This window comes from Thalassophryne amazonica, chromosome 20, assembly GCF_902500255.1.
Source record: "Thalassophryne amazonica chromosome 20, fThaAma1.1, whole genome shotgun sequence".
Classification (NCBI taxonomy): Eukaryota; Metazoa; Chordata; class Actinopteri; order Batrachoidiformes; family Batrachoididae; genus Thalassophryne; species Thalassophryne amazonica.
In genome coordinates, this window is record NC_047122.1 from 33509682 (window position 1) to 33527423 (window position 17742).

Below are 17742 nucleotides of genomic sequence, written 5' to 3' on the forward strand. Positions count from 1 at the left end.
AATTGTATGAGGAAGAATTATGAACAGTGCTTAGATGAAGCAACCAACCCTGTCAAATTCAAATAATCAAAAACTGAATGAAAAGCATTTTGGGTGGATTTTCCAATTTTCACCCTCCCCTGAAAAAAGTCTATATTTATCCAAACATTAAAATTTTTCAAAATTCTGCAAGGAAGATTTGTAGGAAGTGCTTAGATGAATCTAACAAAATTATCAGAATCTAAATCTATCAAGCAGTGAAGGAGAACCACATGAGCTAAAAATGGCCGCATGTTACAACATCTACCCTCTGCCACTGCAGATGACAAGAATTCTGCTTGAGCAACTGGTATGATGATTTATTGAATGGGAAGGCAACATGAACTCTATCTTGGCTCTTACCAAATTAAATGGGCCGACGACTATAATCTCATTAAAAATTGGTTAATGCTGATGCACCAGATCAGTTGAAATAAATAGCAGCTTTTTTTTCCCTATGTAATAATCCCAGAGACATGTCTGCCACCTGCTGGTTATAAGCAGGTGAGGTTTCCAGTGAGAGAGACCATTTCCGCACTAAAATGAACAAAGTCAGAGAAGTAAAATGTTACTTTCTGGGCATTTCACAGCAGTTATGTTCTAAAACTGGAACAACACCGTAACAAGTCCACACAACCCTGCAGAAAGGAGCAGGGGAGATGGATGAGCAAGGCTCTTTTGCCACTCCTGCAAAGATATATACTAAATTAGGTAAATAAAGTTATACATTGTTATAAACTCGGAACAAAGTCACAACTCCTCACAACCTTGCAGAAAGGATTTTGCATGAATTTTACCACAGCAGACTCTTCTTCTTTCTCTGTGTGGTTTTTCAGTTACATGTTGCTTGAAGTGAGCCTATTTGTTCAGTTCTTTCATTTCCAAAGCCGAGGCCACTGCTTACTCATAAATCACAAAAAGAGAAATCCATCACAGATGCCAATTCTCCTCCAAAACTAACCTCACTGAGAGGTGCACCACAACACTCAAACAAGCTTCTTTCAAACACAGTTACAAAGCATTCAATCTTATCACAAATATGTCAACAACTTGTTTTTTGGAGGATTTTCTTATTTATGGACATCTGTGGAAACATAAGCGTAACAGGGTTGTTGTTTTTTTTCTTCTCCATTTTAGACGGCGTGTGCAGGGACACATGTTCAGTCCCCGAGCACTGCCTCAGCTGAACGAGACCACACTCCATTTGTACAGTAATAACAGTCCCTCATTGCTGCACTGGCCACAGTGATACAATAACCACTCCACTATTAGCCCACTGAGAAGGGGTTTATTAGTCACTATTGATTTTGTTTTGTTTTTTTTACTTGGCTGAAAGCCTCATCGCGGCTCCAATGTTGCATCTGTCCTCCTGCGAGAGCCTCATAACACATCTCAGATACGACCGCGGCTTTGTTCTGAATTATTAAACGCATCCATATCAGACACTGATGCTCACGTGCGCATGCATAACCTGACAGCGGCCCTGTGTGTGCACACACACGTACTCACAGTTAAGCTCATGTTCCAGTTACTTTTGATTAAAGTCCTTTGTGAATTCTCCCTTTTTCGTCCTTGTTTTTATGTTTTTCGCATCTATAAATTAAACCCGGGGGTGCCCATGTGTAAAAAAAAATCCAAAAACGTCTGCTAAGACTACTCCTCCCCGTGAGTCCAATAAACAGGTACACAACATACAGATATAAGAAAATAACGCCACAAAAGAGGAGTGAATTTTAAAATAATTTTATATATTCTTTTACAGTCATTTTAACGATGTCAACTTCAGGTGGGATTTCACTGACGAGTTCACATTAAATAATCAAAAAGAATAAGAAAAAACTATAATAGAAGCAGCTCCTTTTTTTGCTACAATGCAGCATTGTGTCTTTTTGAAAACTGTTGAATTTTTCTCGACTTCAAGCATTTCATGTAACAGACCGTCAGGTGCATAAATATTTGGACACTGACAAAATTATTTTTAATTTTAGCAGTCTCACAACCAACTTTTTATGTAGTTTTGTTTTATTTTAGTTTGTAATACTTTTACTGTATTTTTATGTAGTCCCCTCTTTTTTAAGGGCCAAAATCTGTCCTAACAGTGATGGTAAACTGGTGTAGTTGCTGTGACAGACTGCATCCTGACAATGTCACGCATTACCATGGCAACAAGCACATTATGAGACTGGGGCTACATACAAATACTCATACTACCTTACTATATAGTAGGTAAAAAGTAGTACATCACAATCCATAGGGAATCCAAATATTCAGAGTAGGCATTTAGTAATAGATTAATAGTACCCAGATGATCTACTACCACCAAAGTGTGCAAATGGACTACACTACACTCACCCATGAGGCAGCTGGAGTGTGGTAACAGAAGAAGAACCTTCCAGGACAATGTAAAGAAAATACACAAAAACGGTAAAAAAAAAAACGGTGTCTAGGAACCGTTGGAAAAAAGTCTGCCATTGCAAAATAGACATGTGCATCATCTGCAAAGATCCACCTTAAAGGACAAGTAAGACGGCAATGGAATAGTACATCCAAATTGTCTCATTACTAGTACGTACTACAATAACAGTTGGGCAGTAGGTCCCTAATTGATGTTGGTACGTAGTCAGTATTCAGATGTAGACTCAGAGTTGGTTCAGTGTCACGCTGACTATAGTGCCATCTTGTTGATGAAGGATTCTTGTAGTTAAACCAACCTTATTGTTTTCACTTGTGTTCACCTAACCAAGGATGAACCCATCAACTTTTTTGTTTCAGGTGTCAAAGGTCAAGGTGGCACAACCACATCAAATATATTGCTTAATGCAAACAGACGGAGGCAGGAGCATTTCCAAGCCTCGTAATTCATGAATCAGAGCCGCTGGTCCCATGGTTACTACCAGACATGAATAGAAAGTTGAATGTAGCCTTTCAAAATATAGCATAGCATTTTGCCTCAAAAGACCTTGAAGATCACAATCAAGGGTGCTCAAGCTTTGATCATTTATAGTGACTAAATGGGACCAGATAGCACCATGATTACTATGAGACATGGATAGGAAGCCATATGTGGATGATATTTAATGTATAATTTCCCCTTTAACATATTCAAGGGCAGACCCAAGTTGCTATAATGAAGCAGAATATACTTTGCCTCCCTGTCAGAGTAACCCTATGGTGGCAGATTTTGCACTCACTACAATGCCGCTATCTAGCTTCATAGGTAATAGGACAGTGGTTCCCAAACCTGTTCCCCAGAAACCTCCTCACCTGCACATTTTCTCTCTCACTCTGCTCTACCCACAGCTAACTCAGGTATCAGCCAGTCATTCAGTCAGTTAGGTATCAGTTAACTCTTGATTGACTGAACCCACTTGAATAATTAGCTTTTAACAGAGCATGAAGAGATATAAAAGGTTAGTGGTCCCAGAGGGCCAGGATTGGGAACCACTACCATAGGAAACCCTGCTCCTATGACAGATTAATATGACTAAGGTTACAAAAAAGGCCTATCCGCCCTTGAAGTCTAGCAGATTTCACCTGGCTAGATTCCAAGAACAGGCTGTTCCTGGGGAGTTTACAGGCAGTCTGGATGGAGGACTTGCAGACACGGACACAAAAAATGAGCCAAATTCAATGTAGCAGATTTTCTGAGACAAGTTACTGAAAGCAGCAAGGGATCACACTGAAGTCCCTAATGTTGACAGAAGAAAGTGTTTCAACTGATTTTATATATATATATATATATATATATATATATATATATATATATATATATATATATATATATATATATATATATATATATATATATATTGTCCTCCAGATATCAAATCAGTTACAGCACATGGCTTAGTGCCAAGTCCAGACCCTTAGGGCAGCTGGAAACCAGGATGTGCAACTCTAGAAACCTGTGGTACAGTTCCTCCCAGGTGTCTAGGGTTGAAACTGACCAGATCCAAGCTTTCAATCACTTCTTGACCTCATACGTCAGAAATGTGTTCATGTGGTTGGAGTACCAAAATCACTTCCATAGTGACATTCATGTCTCCAAGACTTTAGACTATGAAATAGAAAGATAGGTCAACAGAAGTTCATGGCAAAGCCAGTGTCTGAGGCTGCAGCCAGTCTCTCTGGGTAATCCATGGTGGTTACTTAAAGAGACCTAGATGATGGACACTACTTGCATCTGCTGTGTCACTACGGTCATATTGTGATGTGATTCACTGAGCATGATCCAGCATCCAGCTGCCTCATTGCTGAGGACCTCGGGAGCTGGACTCGGCTCAAGGGATGCACATTTAACACCTGGCAGCTCAAGCTCAGCTTTGGCACTTCCGTAGAGTGTTAGATGTAGCAACACACAGCACCAACTTGTGCTAGAAGACCTCATCTGACAATTTAATTTACGTTTTGTCCAAAATTCACCAAATTTGGATTTACATGCCTTCAAATTAAAGCTGGATCTTCACTTTAAGGTCACTGTATTTGCATTTGGTTTAAATATACCACTGTAAACTGCATAAAACAATCGCTTAATCAATGTCCAAGTATTTATGAGCCTAATTCGTTGTACAACATCGGGATTAAATATACATGTTTTTGTCTAACTGTACTAGTTCTTATGAATACAATATAACATCAACTTCAGATTTCTTTTAAGCCAGAACACTGACTGAAATTTAAGACATGGAAGTAAACTGGATATCTTCAGTCAGGAGACTTATTGGAGACCTCTCCTCACCTCTCTTTTCTCTTAAGCAGTTTTGCCTTCATGTCTTGATCTTACTGGTGTTCCTCTTTCCCAAGAAACGGGTTCATAGTGACAGCCGTAAAGTGTAGTCAGTCCGCGCAGCCGTGTCACATGTCCAGGTTAAACCCAGCGTTCAGCTCCTGACCGCCAGCATGGAGTTGATCTCCCAGATAAGGTTGCGGAGCTGGTCCATGATCTGCTTAAGCTGCTGGTTCTTCTTCTTCAGCTTCTGCAGGTGAAAATAATAAGAATGTTCATCCAGAGTGCAACACAGTTACATGAAAATAACTTTTTCTGGGGTAACAAAATGTCACAGGCAAAAAAAAGTTAAATATTTCAAGTAAGACACATCAAAGCGATTACATTTCCATCACTGCATATCTGCTAATTACGTGAGAAGATACGAAGGTTTCACGCAGAGTCCTTGTAGTAAAAACTGCCACAGAGCCAGATGTGTGCAGCTACTCCACTGTATTAATAAACATGTTTTAACAGCATCACTATTTTAGCGGCATGCTATCAACACCACATAAAATTCACACTGACCATCATAACTCTTTTTAAAATCTAACAGCCACATTACTGAGGAAAAAAAAACGACTCCATATGTTTTCTCCTCGCTGATGTTCTTCACTATTTTTGGCTGCTGGCATGAGAAAACGAGCAGGGAGGTTTTCTGCACACCAGGATTCCCTTCTGCAAGGATGTGAAGCTTCTCTTTCCCCTCAAACCTCAAAAACCTTAAAACAGTTAAAATGCAAGAGATGAAAAAACAACAACAAAAAAACAGTCGTGTTGCATTCAGGCTTTGCCCATTGGCACAGGAGCCAACCCAAACAAATGGTTTTGATTCAGACCCAAACTAATTGTTATAGATTTTGACTGTTACCATGGTAACCCTTCAATGCCTGACAAAGTTTTCCATTTGAGCCTATAAGCTGTATACAAAAACTGGAGAGTTGCATTAATTCAGTCTATATGACCAGACGTTCCTCCAATGGGAACAAAGATCCATGAAACCATTTCCAATTTACTGCCTCTTTGATGTTGTCACTGGTATTCGTCTGTCTGTCCAACCGTCAGCAGTGTATCCAGTTTCAATTAAACGTGGTGGAGAGGAAGTGCAAAAGAAGAGATCATTACATTTTGACAGGGACAGCTGCCTCTGATCAAAAGCAAGTAACTTAAAAGTAGCAGCAACTGAATGACATTACTGAAGTAAAAAAATGTATGGAATGCAGTAAGATAAGTGACTAGTTGCACATAACTCAGTAAAGGTAATTGAGTACCTTGAGAGTAACTGGAATTGACTATAGTTAACCTGAGAGGAAAGTAAACCAGCTATCTGTAACTTATAAGATTCCATTGATCCAACCTGAACACTGATTCTAATGATATTTGATCCGGATTTGTTTCATTCTGATTACAGGATCAAAGTAAAACAAACAGTGGTGGAAACATATCCCCCTTTGGCATGGTTTAAGATCAAAGGTCAGTGAACAGGTTCAAAGATCGCACTTCAAATATGAACAAACAGGATCAAAGTGCTGTTTTCGTGATGAAAGATCACAAATTAGGATCATGAATGGACAGGAACAAAGATCAAGGGCACATATTAAAAAAAATCAGGATCAAAACCATGTCACCATTTGAGATCGAAGCTCAGGATCAAAGATCAGCAATCAAGACCTAGGAATGTTATGTTAAACTTAGTGTGTTGCCCGTGGGGATCCACTGGCTCTAGATTGGGTAGTGTTTATAAAATAGGTAGCTGACATTTTTCAAGAGTGGTAACAAATTATGCAAAGTTTCTACAATGGGCTGGAATGGTGTGTGAGTCCAGAATGTTTTTATAACCTTAGACCTCAACAGTTTTAGAAGAAGAACTCAACCATTTTATTTCCTGTTAATTATATATTCTTTTAATGTTAATTTCCGGTCTTAATGTATTTATAAACTGTTTTGGTTTGTGTTATCATATACACACATTATTATTATATGGCTGTGATGCTACGTGCGCTCTGATTGGCTGATTAGAAATACTGAATAGTGACATTTTTTTCTGACATTGTATAGACTGATTAAATGTATTGCATATACAATATGCAAATCAATAATAATAATAATGAAAATGGCTCTTAGTTGCTGCCATAATCAGAAATCCGGTTGCATATGATGTTCATGTGATGATAAAGCCTTTGAAAGCCTCCTTTCACTTTTTGAATTTCTACCATTAAAACACACAAAAGGTGAAGTTTGTCCACCTGCTGGCTGCCCTCTCCACGGAGAGTGAGCAGCACAAATGAACTCAACCAATCCTAACCCCCAGCTAATCGCTAAACTAACACACACGACCCATACAGGTCCATCACAGAGGAGCTGGCAGTCCGGCATACCGTCACTCACTCCAGCTTTTGTCTCCCGATTTTCTCTGAATGTGCCACGTAGATCGCCAAGTCACAAGCTCCATCAACTCAAGTACGTCAATGACCAACTTTTACAAGGCAGAGCGGCTGCAGTTGCCAGATGTGCAGCCTTTCAGGCCAAAAACATGCACATTTGAATATGTGGAATACTTGATGTGCTGTGCACCCCTCCTCCCCTTGGATCTTTTTTCTTTTCAAGACACGCTCCTTCACCCAGGAGCTTCTGTATCTGCAGTGCAGTGAAATCTATTAAGACTAAATCAGTCTCACTCTCTCAGTAGCACTCCTTTAGCCATGACTAATTACCAGCCACTTTTGCGGCAGAGATAACACCTTGAGTAATCAATTTCACACAGCTCTCTTAATATCAGCTGTTTCGCTCATTGTCCTTGAAGGTATTCCGGAGTGGAAAATTCGGAGGGCTCTCTCATCCCTCTCTTTCCCTCTGTGTTCTCTCTCTCTCTTGCTCTTGGTTTCTCTTCAAATTTCACTTTGATTCTTGGGCTGAGTGTGTTACGTGGGACGTGTTGTTCCTCCGATAAGAAAGTCTTGAAATAACTCACTCATTTAATCCATATTAATGAGACGACAATCTGAGCTGTAACTGAACAATCACAAACTTTAGGAAAAAAATAATGCTTCATTAAAAATTTGTGTGCATGAAGTATTTTTTGAGTTTTTTCAGCATTAATGGGTAGAATTGACATCAAAGATAGATTTGTAACATTTGATTCCATATTCTGCCCATTTCCACAAAAATCGAACCTCAGCTTTCTTTGAAATTAGTCATGAAATTCTTCATTTTTCAGAGTGGAAAAAATAGTACGAGGCAGTGAAGCCATCACAGCACATTCATTATAAAAGGCTCACTGGTATCTTGATATATGAATAACAAGGCTGCTATTATCACGGATATTATTCTGCAACCTCAGGGAGATATAATTCCATTCTTAACTTCATAATTAGCGTAACTCTAATCCTTCACGCCCTAACGCAGTGTTGTTAAAAAGGCTATACCATGGAGAACAAAGCAGAGGAAATGAGCTCTGAAGTGTCATGAACCATTCATATTTTTACAGATCCTTAAATGAACTCTTGTCATTTCTTGGCCTGACACACAATAACACAAACTATTATAATAGTTTGATGTTTGATGCATTTTTGCTCCATCAACAGCCGGAAGCACAGTGACGTGGGATCGAATAAAAATGGAGAACAGCACACAGGTCGGGCAGTTCCTGAAAAGTGAAGCCAAAATGTGACTCATGCCCCCTGCTGGCTGACTGCAAAACAGATCATGAACCCTGCCTCTGCCTTAAAAGTAAGTGAGACATGAACCAAAATAAAAACTACTGTAGATTCTGTGACTTTTGCACACTGTTGTTCTAATCATGAATATTTCAGTAAGCTTGGCCGGCGTGTTTTCGTGTAACAAATACTGAATATTTATGAGTGCAATGGTAAGACTAGTTGAAAAATGAAACATTCCATTCAACGAGGCATGATGAATTTATGCCAAAATTAGTATAAAATTAGCCTTTGGCACCATAGTATTAATTCAATTCAATTCAATACTTTATTGTCATTGCCATAATAACAACAGTTATAAATGACACGAAATTTCGATGGAGCCTCAAACAACGGCATAGTAGCTTATTCATGACATAACTTATTTATGGGTATGAATATGTTTGTAAACCTTCATTATTAAGTAAGGCACAGAGAGACAGTTCAGCATCTTAGTGTACAGTAGAACAGAGTAAAGTGCGTATATGTAACGGGGGTATATGTTACTGGGGTCCCAGTAAACAGGGATGTTGGGGAGTGTCGAGTGGCTGCTGCAACAATGCAAAGACCAATTCACAGTTATTGTAATGGTGGGATGTGACGTGTAGTGATGGCGGGTGATGACAGAGAAGGAAGGGGAGGGAGAGACTGCAGGTTTAGCAGCCTCACGGCCTGGGAATACAGACTGCGGGCCATTCTAGAGGTTCTAGCACGTGTGGACCCGTATCTTCTCCCTGAAGGTAACAGGTGGAATAGGTCATGTGCAGGATGGTAACTGTCCTGAAGGATGTTGTACACTCGTCTAAGGCAGCGGCTGGTGTAGAGTGTCCTGATCTCCGGGAGGGTAGTCCCGATGATCTTCCCCGCTGTCCTCACCACTCGCTGGAGAGCCTGCTGGTCAGCCTTAGTGCAGCTGGAGAACCACACTCAGAATCCGTAGGTTAGCACACTGCTGATAGCACAGTTGTAGAAGTTAGTCATTAGCTGCTGAGGAATTTTGGCACATTTTAGTTTCCTCAGAAAGAAGAGGCGTTGTTGTGCCTTTCCTACAACTGCAGCTGTGTTACTGTCCCAGGACAGATCCTCTGCCACGTCACCATCACATTACATACATACTGTACATGCATGCATGCATACAACAGACAGACAGACAGACAGACAGATAGATAGAACAAGCCGCATCTATTAAAAAAAAGGCCTCTAGAAGAGTAAAATTCATATATATAAGTCACACCTTTTTCTATATTATCAGGTCTTTAATCTGGAATTTTTGTGTATTATTGTAGTGTACTTTTATTATTGCCATTTAACCACTACCTCCTAACCACAGTGCTAACTGTGCTAAACACTAAGCCACCATGGCTTGGCCATTAACACTGTTGTCTCACAGCAAGAAGGTCATGAGATTGATTCCCACGTGTGGCCTTTCTGTGTGGAGTTTGCATGTTCTCCCTGTGCTTGCATGGGTTTACTCCGGGCGCTCTGGTTTCCTCCCACATCCAAAGATATGTGGGTTAGGTATAATGGAAAAATTATAATTGTCCAGGTCTTCCATGTAAAAGAGAGCTAGAGCTCAATGGTACTAACCTGGTTAAATTAAAGATTAACTTAAATTCTTTTATTATTAGAGTTTATTTTGTTTAGTGCTTTGATTCCTGGGAAAGTCCAATGTAAATTGTCTTTATAATTATTATTATTAATAACTTGTGCGATTTTTTTTTCTTCCTGTATATAAGTCAAACCAGAGTATAAGTCGCAGGGCCTCCCAAACTAGTAAAAAAAAATACCTGGACTGGACAGCTGGACACTGTATGTAAGATGATCCAGTACTATTTAGATACATGGGCTACAGTTCGATTCAGAGACAATACTTGCTTTTTTTGTGTGTGTTTGTTTGTTTTTGCTTCTTTTTTTTTTTTGGAATGACTTAGTATGATTTGTTTTGATGTGATGCTATTCAATCCATAAAATTCTTTGTAAAGTAGACGTTCCTTTTCCATGATAAATTTGAATAAACCAAAGATAGTGTTGCTTACCAGTGAACCTCAAGTATATATATCCAGTAATAATTTTATAAATAAATGGAATAAATGGAAGACACCTGGACCAAGTTAGCAACCTGTTATTGAAATGTTCAAATATGTTTTGGCAGCAAAGGAGCCAACACAGATGTGATCGTCATCCCCATCGTCAAAGTAATACACTAGTATGACTGTACTGCTACAATTCATTTGCTGCTGCTTATCTGGGTTGCAGTGGCAGCAGCTCATCCCACACTTCCCTGTCCTCTGCCAAGTCCTAAGTCTTTCTGGGGGATCCCAAGGCATTCCTAAGCCAGCTGAGTAACAGAATTCCCCAGCAAATGTGCTGGTCTCACCTTTATTGTTTTTCAAGTCCATGAATAAAGCCATTGCTGCCTATTTAAAAAAAAAAAAACAGAGAACTTACTCTTCTCCTTGCTGCTCCCGTTAGGGTTTGCCACAGCAGATCATCTGTCTCCATCTCATCCTGTCCTCTACATCTTCCTCTGTCACACCAACTACCTGCATGTCCTCCTTCACCGCATCCATAAACTTTCCTCTTCTCCTCCTGCCTGCTATTAAATTTCTTCCATTGTCCTCCGCTGTCACCGAAAGAAAAACAAAAAAAAAAGCCAACAGGCTGAGGAGATAGACCTCATTAATGTATGACTCATTAGTATCTGTAGCTTTACTCCTGAAAGTATAATTGCCTTGTTTGTTGTTAACTTTAAAACAAGTCTGCTTGTTTGAATCTAATTATAAAATAACCAAAGATTGCACAGACATGGTTTGTGCGTAGCTGAGAAAGGACTGCATGTACAATTGGAGGACAGCGGCTCTATCATTAGCAAACAGCCATTTAAAATGAGCAACTAGAAAAAGGATGAAGAAGTCGGTGCTACCAGAATGGATGTTTTTTTATTCTTTCAGCGACGTGGATGAAGGGTCGTCGCCTGTCTATCTCACATGTTCTTCATCATGAGCCTTCTCTGTCACACTTATTTACAAATCAGTAAATTAAATACAATCAAAGCATTCATCGCTGTAAAAGGAGGTTGGAAGATGGAACTTTAGAAAGTAGAAAAGAAAAAAAAAGATTTTTTTCATTGAAATCACTGTTTTTAAATTCTGTTGTACTTAAATTCTGCCACAGCAGGAGCTCCAGCTACTGCATATCTGTTTATTGGCAAAACTAAAGCTATGACAACTTTGCTTGTACTGAATTATATTTATGTATTCATATTTCCCACCATTTAGAAAATTATTTTTTAATTAAACCTCAACAAATTATGCCAATTTCAACAAGTTCTCCAAAGTTGTATTACGATCAGCAACATTACCCAAAAGTCACATTAGCTACAAATGAGGGCAACAAGTAGTTGACGTTTATCGCCTGAGGGGTGTTCCCGGGGCGTGGCCTAGCTCGTGGTCGCTTTGTATTAATGTGCACAATGTTTAATGATAGATTATAAATGATGGAACTACCAGACACTGTCACAGTTCTTACATCATGCCTAACTGTTTAATGGAACCAAAGTTCGCCTCAGTCCAACACCTTTCACAGTGACATTCTTGTATCTTGAGTTAGCATGCTAATATTTCCGTAAGATGCCTTATAAATCACTTCAGAGGTGTTATCTGGTAACAAAAAAGAAGTGCTTATTTCTCACTAACTTACAAAATATATGAGGAAAATATACCAAAATTTGATACACAGAAATAAGCATTTCCCACCACTTTGGTTTATTTTGTTAACCCCTTAACGCTTGAATTTATATAGCTGTATATAAAAATGTTTTGTGTGTGTTTTTGCCTTTAAGTAGATGGTAAATAATGTTGAGATTATTAATTTCACTTTTGCACAAAAACTAAATAGTAATTTTGGTATTTTGGTAATGACTTTATGTTATAATGTTATAATAATAATAATGGTATGTTGCAAATTTGCGACAACAGGCATACTGGTCAATTTGGTATGTTGCATATTTGAGTCAAATATTGCAGCATATATGCGACGATAGGCATTAAGGGGTTAAAGCAAGCAGCCTGCTGACATCACGCTGCCTTTTTACTCAGATTAGCAGTTGTCATGTCATGTCACTCAGTATTTACATAAAACAGACTTTTGGTTTGTTTTGGCATACTGACCATTGCCTCTTACGCACACTGTGATTGAAAATGAATGGCAAGTTGACGCTTTGGCTCTGTCGCTTATAACTAATGCGACTGTAAGGTTATCCTATGTTTCTAGCACAAGTTGTCGCAACACATCAAACTGACATCAACTCAGCGCAAATGTACATTAGCTTCATTAAAAACACTTTGCTAACACTGGGTTGGTACCGCTGCTTTAATTCTGTTCATTCTTCAAGGCATAGAATCAACAAGGAGCTAGAAACATTTCTTAAATATTTTGCTCCATATTAACATGATAGCATCATGCTATTGCTACACCATGACACCACCAGCAACCTGAATTGTTGATCCAAGGCAGAATGGATCCTCTCTTCCATGTGCTTTACAATAATTTCTGGTGCTAACATCTGGAACCTCATCTGGTTGAGGTTATGTGATCACAACACTGTATTCATTTTTGTCTGACTGCAAACAATAGGGTAATCTGCAAACATTGGCCAAACATGGCTGCTCATGATCATCAACCTTGCCATTTGGCACTGATGTATTATTTATTTCTGTTACAATAAGTAAACAGTTTGGATCAACTTTTAGTTTTATCCATGAGGCATGCTACAAATTAAAAACTAAATCAAGGTAGTCTTGTAATTCCATTATTGCACAAATTACCTTAATGAATTGCGGTATTAGTTGCTTTTTAGCGACTGCATCTATTTTCTGTAATATTAAAATAAGCCCACCACGCTCTAAGACCACAATGAGAACACTTGTGTCACTTCCTGATGAGGGTCTTTGAGATAACAGCTGGAAGAAATAGTTTCATTTAAAATAGAGGCAGCCACTTTCACAGAAGCATGGTGAGAGAGGAGAAATACAGCAAGTGGAGCAAAAAGGAGCCTTCACTCAGGATTCCTCTGCTAATCCGCCCCGTCGCTGGTGACTCACACACAGCTTTGACTCAGACGGATCTGGCTGGGAATTACAAGTGTTAGTGTCTGTGTGTGAGGAGAAAGGATTAGGGACATGCAGAGAAGAGGACAGAAAAGAAGCCTCCTGTCCTCCGTGCTCCACTATGTCCCTGTCCTTCAAGGGTGCCGATAGCGTTGGTGTCGGACTGAGAGGTCTGATCCATCATCCAAACATTTTAAAAATGCATCAGAAAGAGGCCAGTTCAAAACCGCAGACAATGTGGCTTGTCTTGTCAGAAACACAAGTGTAATTTATTTAAATAATTCGAGAAATAGTGCAGGTAGGACAATTTGGAGATAAAGAAGGAGAGAGCCAAGATTAAGATCGTTTGGACGTATCCATAAAAGGAATGCTGGCTGTACTGGGAGAAGGATGTTGAGTATAGAGCTGTCAGACAGGAGGAGACCACACCTCCACCTTGAATTAATCTGTCATTCCTACTGCGTATCTCACAGCCCCTGACAATGCAGATAGATGATATGTTGTGGCAACCCCTAATGATACCAGCCAACAGAAGAAGAAGAAAAATTCTGGGTCTGTTAGTGAAGTACAAGGCTAGCTGTCGGCGACTACCTTAGCCATGTCTTTGCTTCCCTGTTGATTTACTGCCGGTGAATTTTTGTCTCAGGTGCAGTTACTTCCGGCCAACTGATTGTGCTCTTTTTCTCTCTGTCCGAGGCACTGATAACACCAATGACTGATCCTGGCCTTGCACCCCAGGGTGCCAGACTGACCTCGGGATACCACGCCTGCTGCACCACTGACCAGAGGTCCTCCCCTGAAGTGTACCAGTGCTGGACATGGACACCTATGTATTAGAGACCCAAGATGGACTCTATTTTCAACTAAGGACTGTTTTTGTTGTTCTTCTGTTTCTTTTGGTTGTAAAGAACCTCTTGTAAAATCTGTAAAAACCTTGTAAATGGTAGACTGCCGAAGCAGTTTGTCACCCTCTGGGTCTGGTCTGTTAGAAGTTTCTTCCTCATTATCACCAGAGGGAGTTTTTCCTTACCACTGTCGCCTGTATGCATGCTCAAGGGGGTTGGTAAGGTTAGACCTTAGTCATGTGAAGCAACTTTAGGCAGCTTTGTTGTGGTTTTGCGCTATACAAATAAAATAAACTGAAATTAATTTGAACAGGTTTTTGGAGGTGGGTGGAAAATGCAGAAGAAAGGGTGCGATGGAGACAGATGATCTGCTGTGGCAACCCCTGACGAGACCAGCCAACAGAAGAAGAAAAGGAAATCAGAAAGAGAAGAAGAACAAGAAAGAAAGTAAAGATGTGGCCCGGTCACTTTTATCGAGCAGGAATACACACATTTTACATGTCCTTCATAGTGTAGAACAGTTTTAAAGAGTTTTGAAAGAGACAACACATGTTCAGTGAAGTTCAGGAATACTGACCTCAAATAACACTGGATTAGTACTTTAAATATTTTGCCAAATCAAATTAATTTTAATTATAAGATGAGAAAACCCAGCTCCAAATATTTGTACAAGGCACACAGGCTTCAAATCCAATAATTAAAATAGTTAATAATTTTCATACTAAATCACTGAGAAAGTGCAAGTGTATTTGCTGCAGACATTTTTTAACGGTATTACTATAAATGCACATTTAACACAAGCACTTGAGAGTTTGCCGTAGGATGTCATTTCATTCCTCTTCTCCAGGATGACAAGAACATGTTTGGGATCAGAATGTTCCATCAAAATAAAACTTTAGGAAAAAGACAGACAACTCCTGTAAAAAGCAGAAGTGAAATGGGGTTAAGTAAGCGGCTTACTGATCTGTGATCTGCCTGGGGATCCCTAAGACACTAAGCGAGGCCTAGTTCACCATCTGACAGTATACCCATGGGGAGTCTGGCCAAGCAGATTTAATTTGCCTGACATCAGTTTAAAAAAAAAAAAAAGCCTTAATTGACTTTATAAACTTTACAGTGTTTTGTTTTGTTTTTTCTCTCAAAGGGAGCCTTTAAGTGCCAGCATGTTCAATGTTTGGCAAAGGCTTCCCCAAGGGAATGAAGTCTTTCAAATGGATTGTGAAACCAGAGAAAGTCTTCTCTTCTGGTACGTGGCAGAAATACAATGTTGTTATTCTTGCATGCACCTACCAAAATCGTTATTTCAGTATGTCCTCTGCATTGATGTGGAAACCCTGCAGCATAAGCTGACTGCTGTAGAATGGTTGCCATCGATTTAGTCTTTCAGAAGTATCTGGGACCGGGACACCCTTTGCTCTCTTCTAAGTACTTTCAAGTCGTAGCCAGTTAGCCCCATTGATTGGACTTTCCTTTGTGATCTGGTTCCCAGTGATAATAAATGAGAGGGTGAAAGGTCGGAGGATTGCTACTTTATGACCACAACACCGGAAATGACTTAATCTGCAGTAACACTGCACTGTTTATACACTTACTAAACAGGCGGCTGCTAACACGTTCAAGTCAAGGCAACGGAACCGGCGCTGGTGCTGTGCAACACCACATCCACCACACTACAGAACCTCCTTGGGTCCTGAATGGCAATCACCCAGGCAGACAACCTATACATTCCAAACTCTTGAAAGCAATCATCCATCTGCTGCAGGTGAATCGTGGGTGTCCCCTTGACCTTCTTCATCCATGAGGGTCTTCAATACTGAGGCACCTACATGCTGAATCATGCGCAAACAAACACGCCAAATAGGTAAAATACTGATACTTCTCATGCCACTCCTCCCCAAGTGAACACTCATTTGACACAAAGTCCTTTCAGCAGTACACAAGGATCCTCCAAGAAGACCTATGACCAAAGGCATACAGACGTTGCCTTAGTTACAAGTGAGCATCCTAGTCTTACAACATACACTAAAACACCATGACCCAAAAGACCGAAATCACACCTCTGGTCAGTGACCTTATGACTTGATAAGCTCTTCTCAGGTGTCTCTTGATCTCAAAGGCCGAGGACCTAGAGACATGAAGGCCACTGCTGAGAAAAGTGAATGTCTGTAAAAATGTAATATGTTCACCACATAAAGATACACTTCTGACGGATGCATCCAGAGAGTCGTTGCAAGCTCGGCTCTTAGTCTTGATCCAAGACAAACACAAACCCAGAACACATGTTGAACCAAAAAAAAAAAAAATTTATTATAACTACTGTTTGAATAAAACAGGGCATTTGCTTGGGAATATTTCTGCTACAGTGCTGAGAAATTTGCACTTTGCCTAGCAAAACAAAAAGGGTTCATTTATAAGAAACAACAAATCTGTTACAACGATGTGGAATCTGAATTCAAATAACAGCTGGGTTACAAAACAGAATGATTGCATACCCATGATTCCTCAGAAGCACAGACAGGGTCAGCCATCAGTTACAGGTTCAAACAACATCAGCCACTGACAACTGTCAAACAACTGACACTTCCTGCTCTCTAAAGTTTAACTACAGGATTTTATTTTTATTTATTTTTTTACAGTTCTGCTGCTAAATAGGTGGTACGATTCAGAACTGTCAAGCATGGCTTGGCTTGCATTTTAAAAGCAGTAAGTAGAAAACAAATAACCCACCATGAGATCATAACAGGTGCTTTTCAGTCAAGCCGTTGTATGGATTCCATTCTAGAGACTACCCATGGGGGAGCTGTCCTGAGAAGGACACACTTTCAAGACCCATTTTTCTGTTTGCATTCGCACGGCCAGGTAGGAAGACTTAAGTGATGGAAACTGGAAGATGGCTGTTAAAGCTGCTGGTGGTGTGTGGGCCGCTGAAGAGGAGGTACTGCTGGCCCACCACCAGAGGGCGCCCTGCCTGAAGTGCGGGCTTCAGGCACGAGAGGGCGCCGGAGCAACCGGGAGTGACAGTTGTCACTCAGCAACAGCACCAGCTGTCACTCATCATCATCACCAGCACCATAAAAGCCAGGAAGCAACTCCACCTCGCTGCCGAGATATCATCAGCTATTAGGTAATATTCTCTGCCGTATTAAGTAATTGTAACTTACGTGTGATCTGTTAGCAGCCGTTGTCCTGTGGTGCCTTGTCAGCTGGGTTGGCGGTTTGTGAGAGTGCCGACGTCTTCGCATCTCACTCCAACCAGATAAGTGGTAACAGGAGCTGCTTGTGTATTCCTACTTCGGAGGTGGAGGTGCTCC

At 40.1% G+C, this 17742-nt stretch overlaps 1 protein-coding gene and 1 long non-coding RNA gene across 2 annotated transcripts in view; one reads left to right on the forward strand and one right to left on the reverse strand.

Moving 5' to 3' along the window:
- The first annotated feature begins 385 nt into the window (after positions 1–385).
- On the forward strand, positions 386–17561 carry LOC117501874. Its single transcript, XR_004558110.1, has 3 exons — positions 386–511; positions 14775–14779; positions 17549–17561. It is a non-coding gene; the product is annotated as an uncharacterized LOC117501874 (long non-coding RNA).
- The window catches only part of med30 (mediator complex subunit 30), an 83598-nt gene continuing 69691 nt past the window's right edge, over positions 3836–17742 (reverse strand). Inside the window, exon 5 of the mRNA XM_034160839.1 lies at positions 3836–4994. Within this exon, the coding sequence (XP_034016730.1) occupies positions 4899–4994 (96 nt within the window). The 3' untranslated portion in view covers positions 3836–4898. The remainder of the gene's footprint in view (positions 4995–17742) is intronic.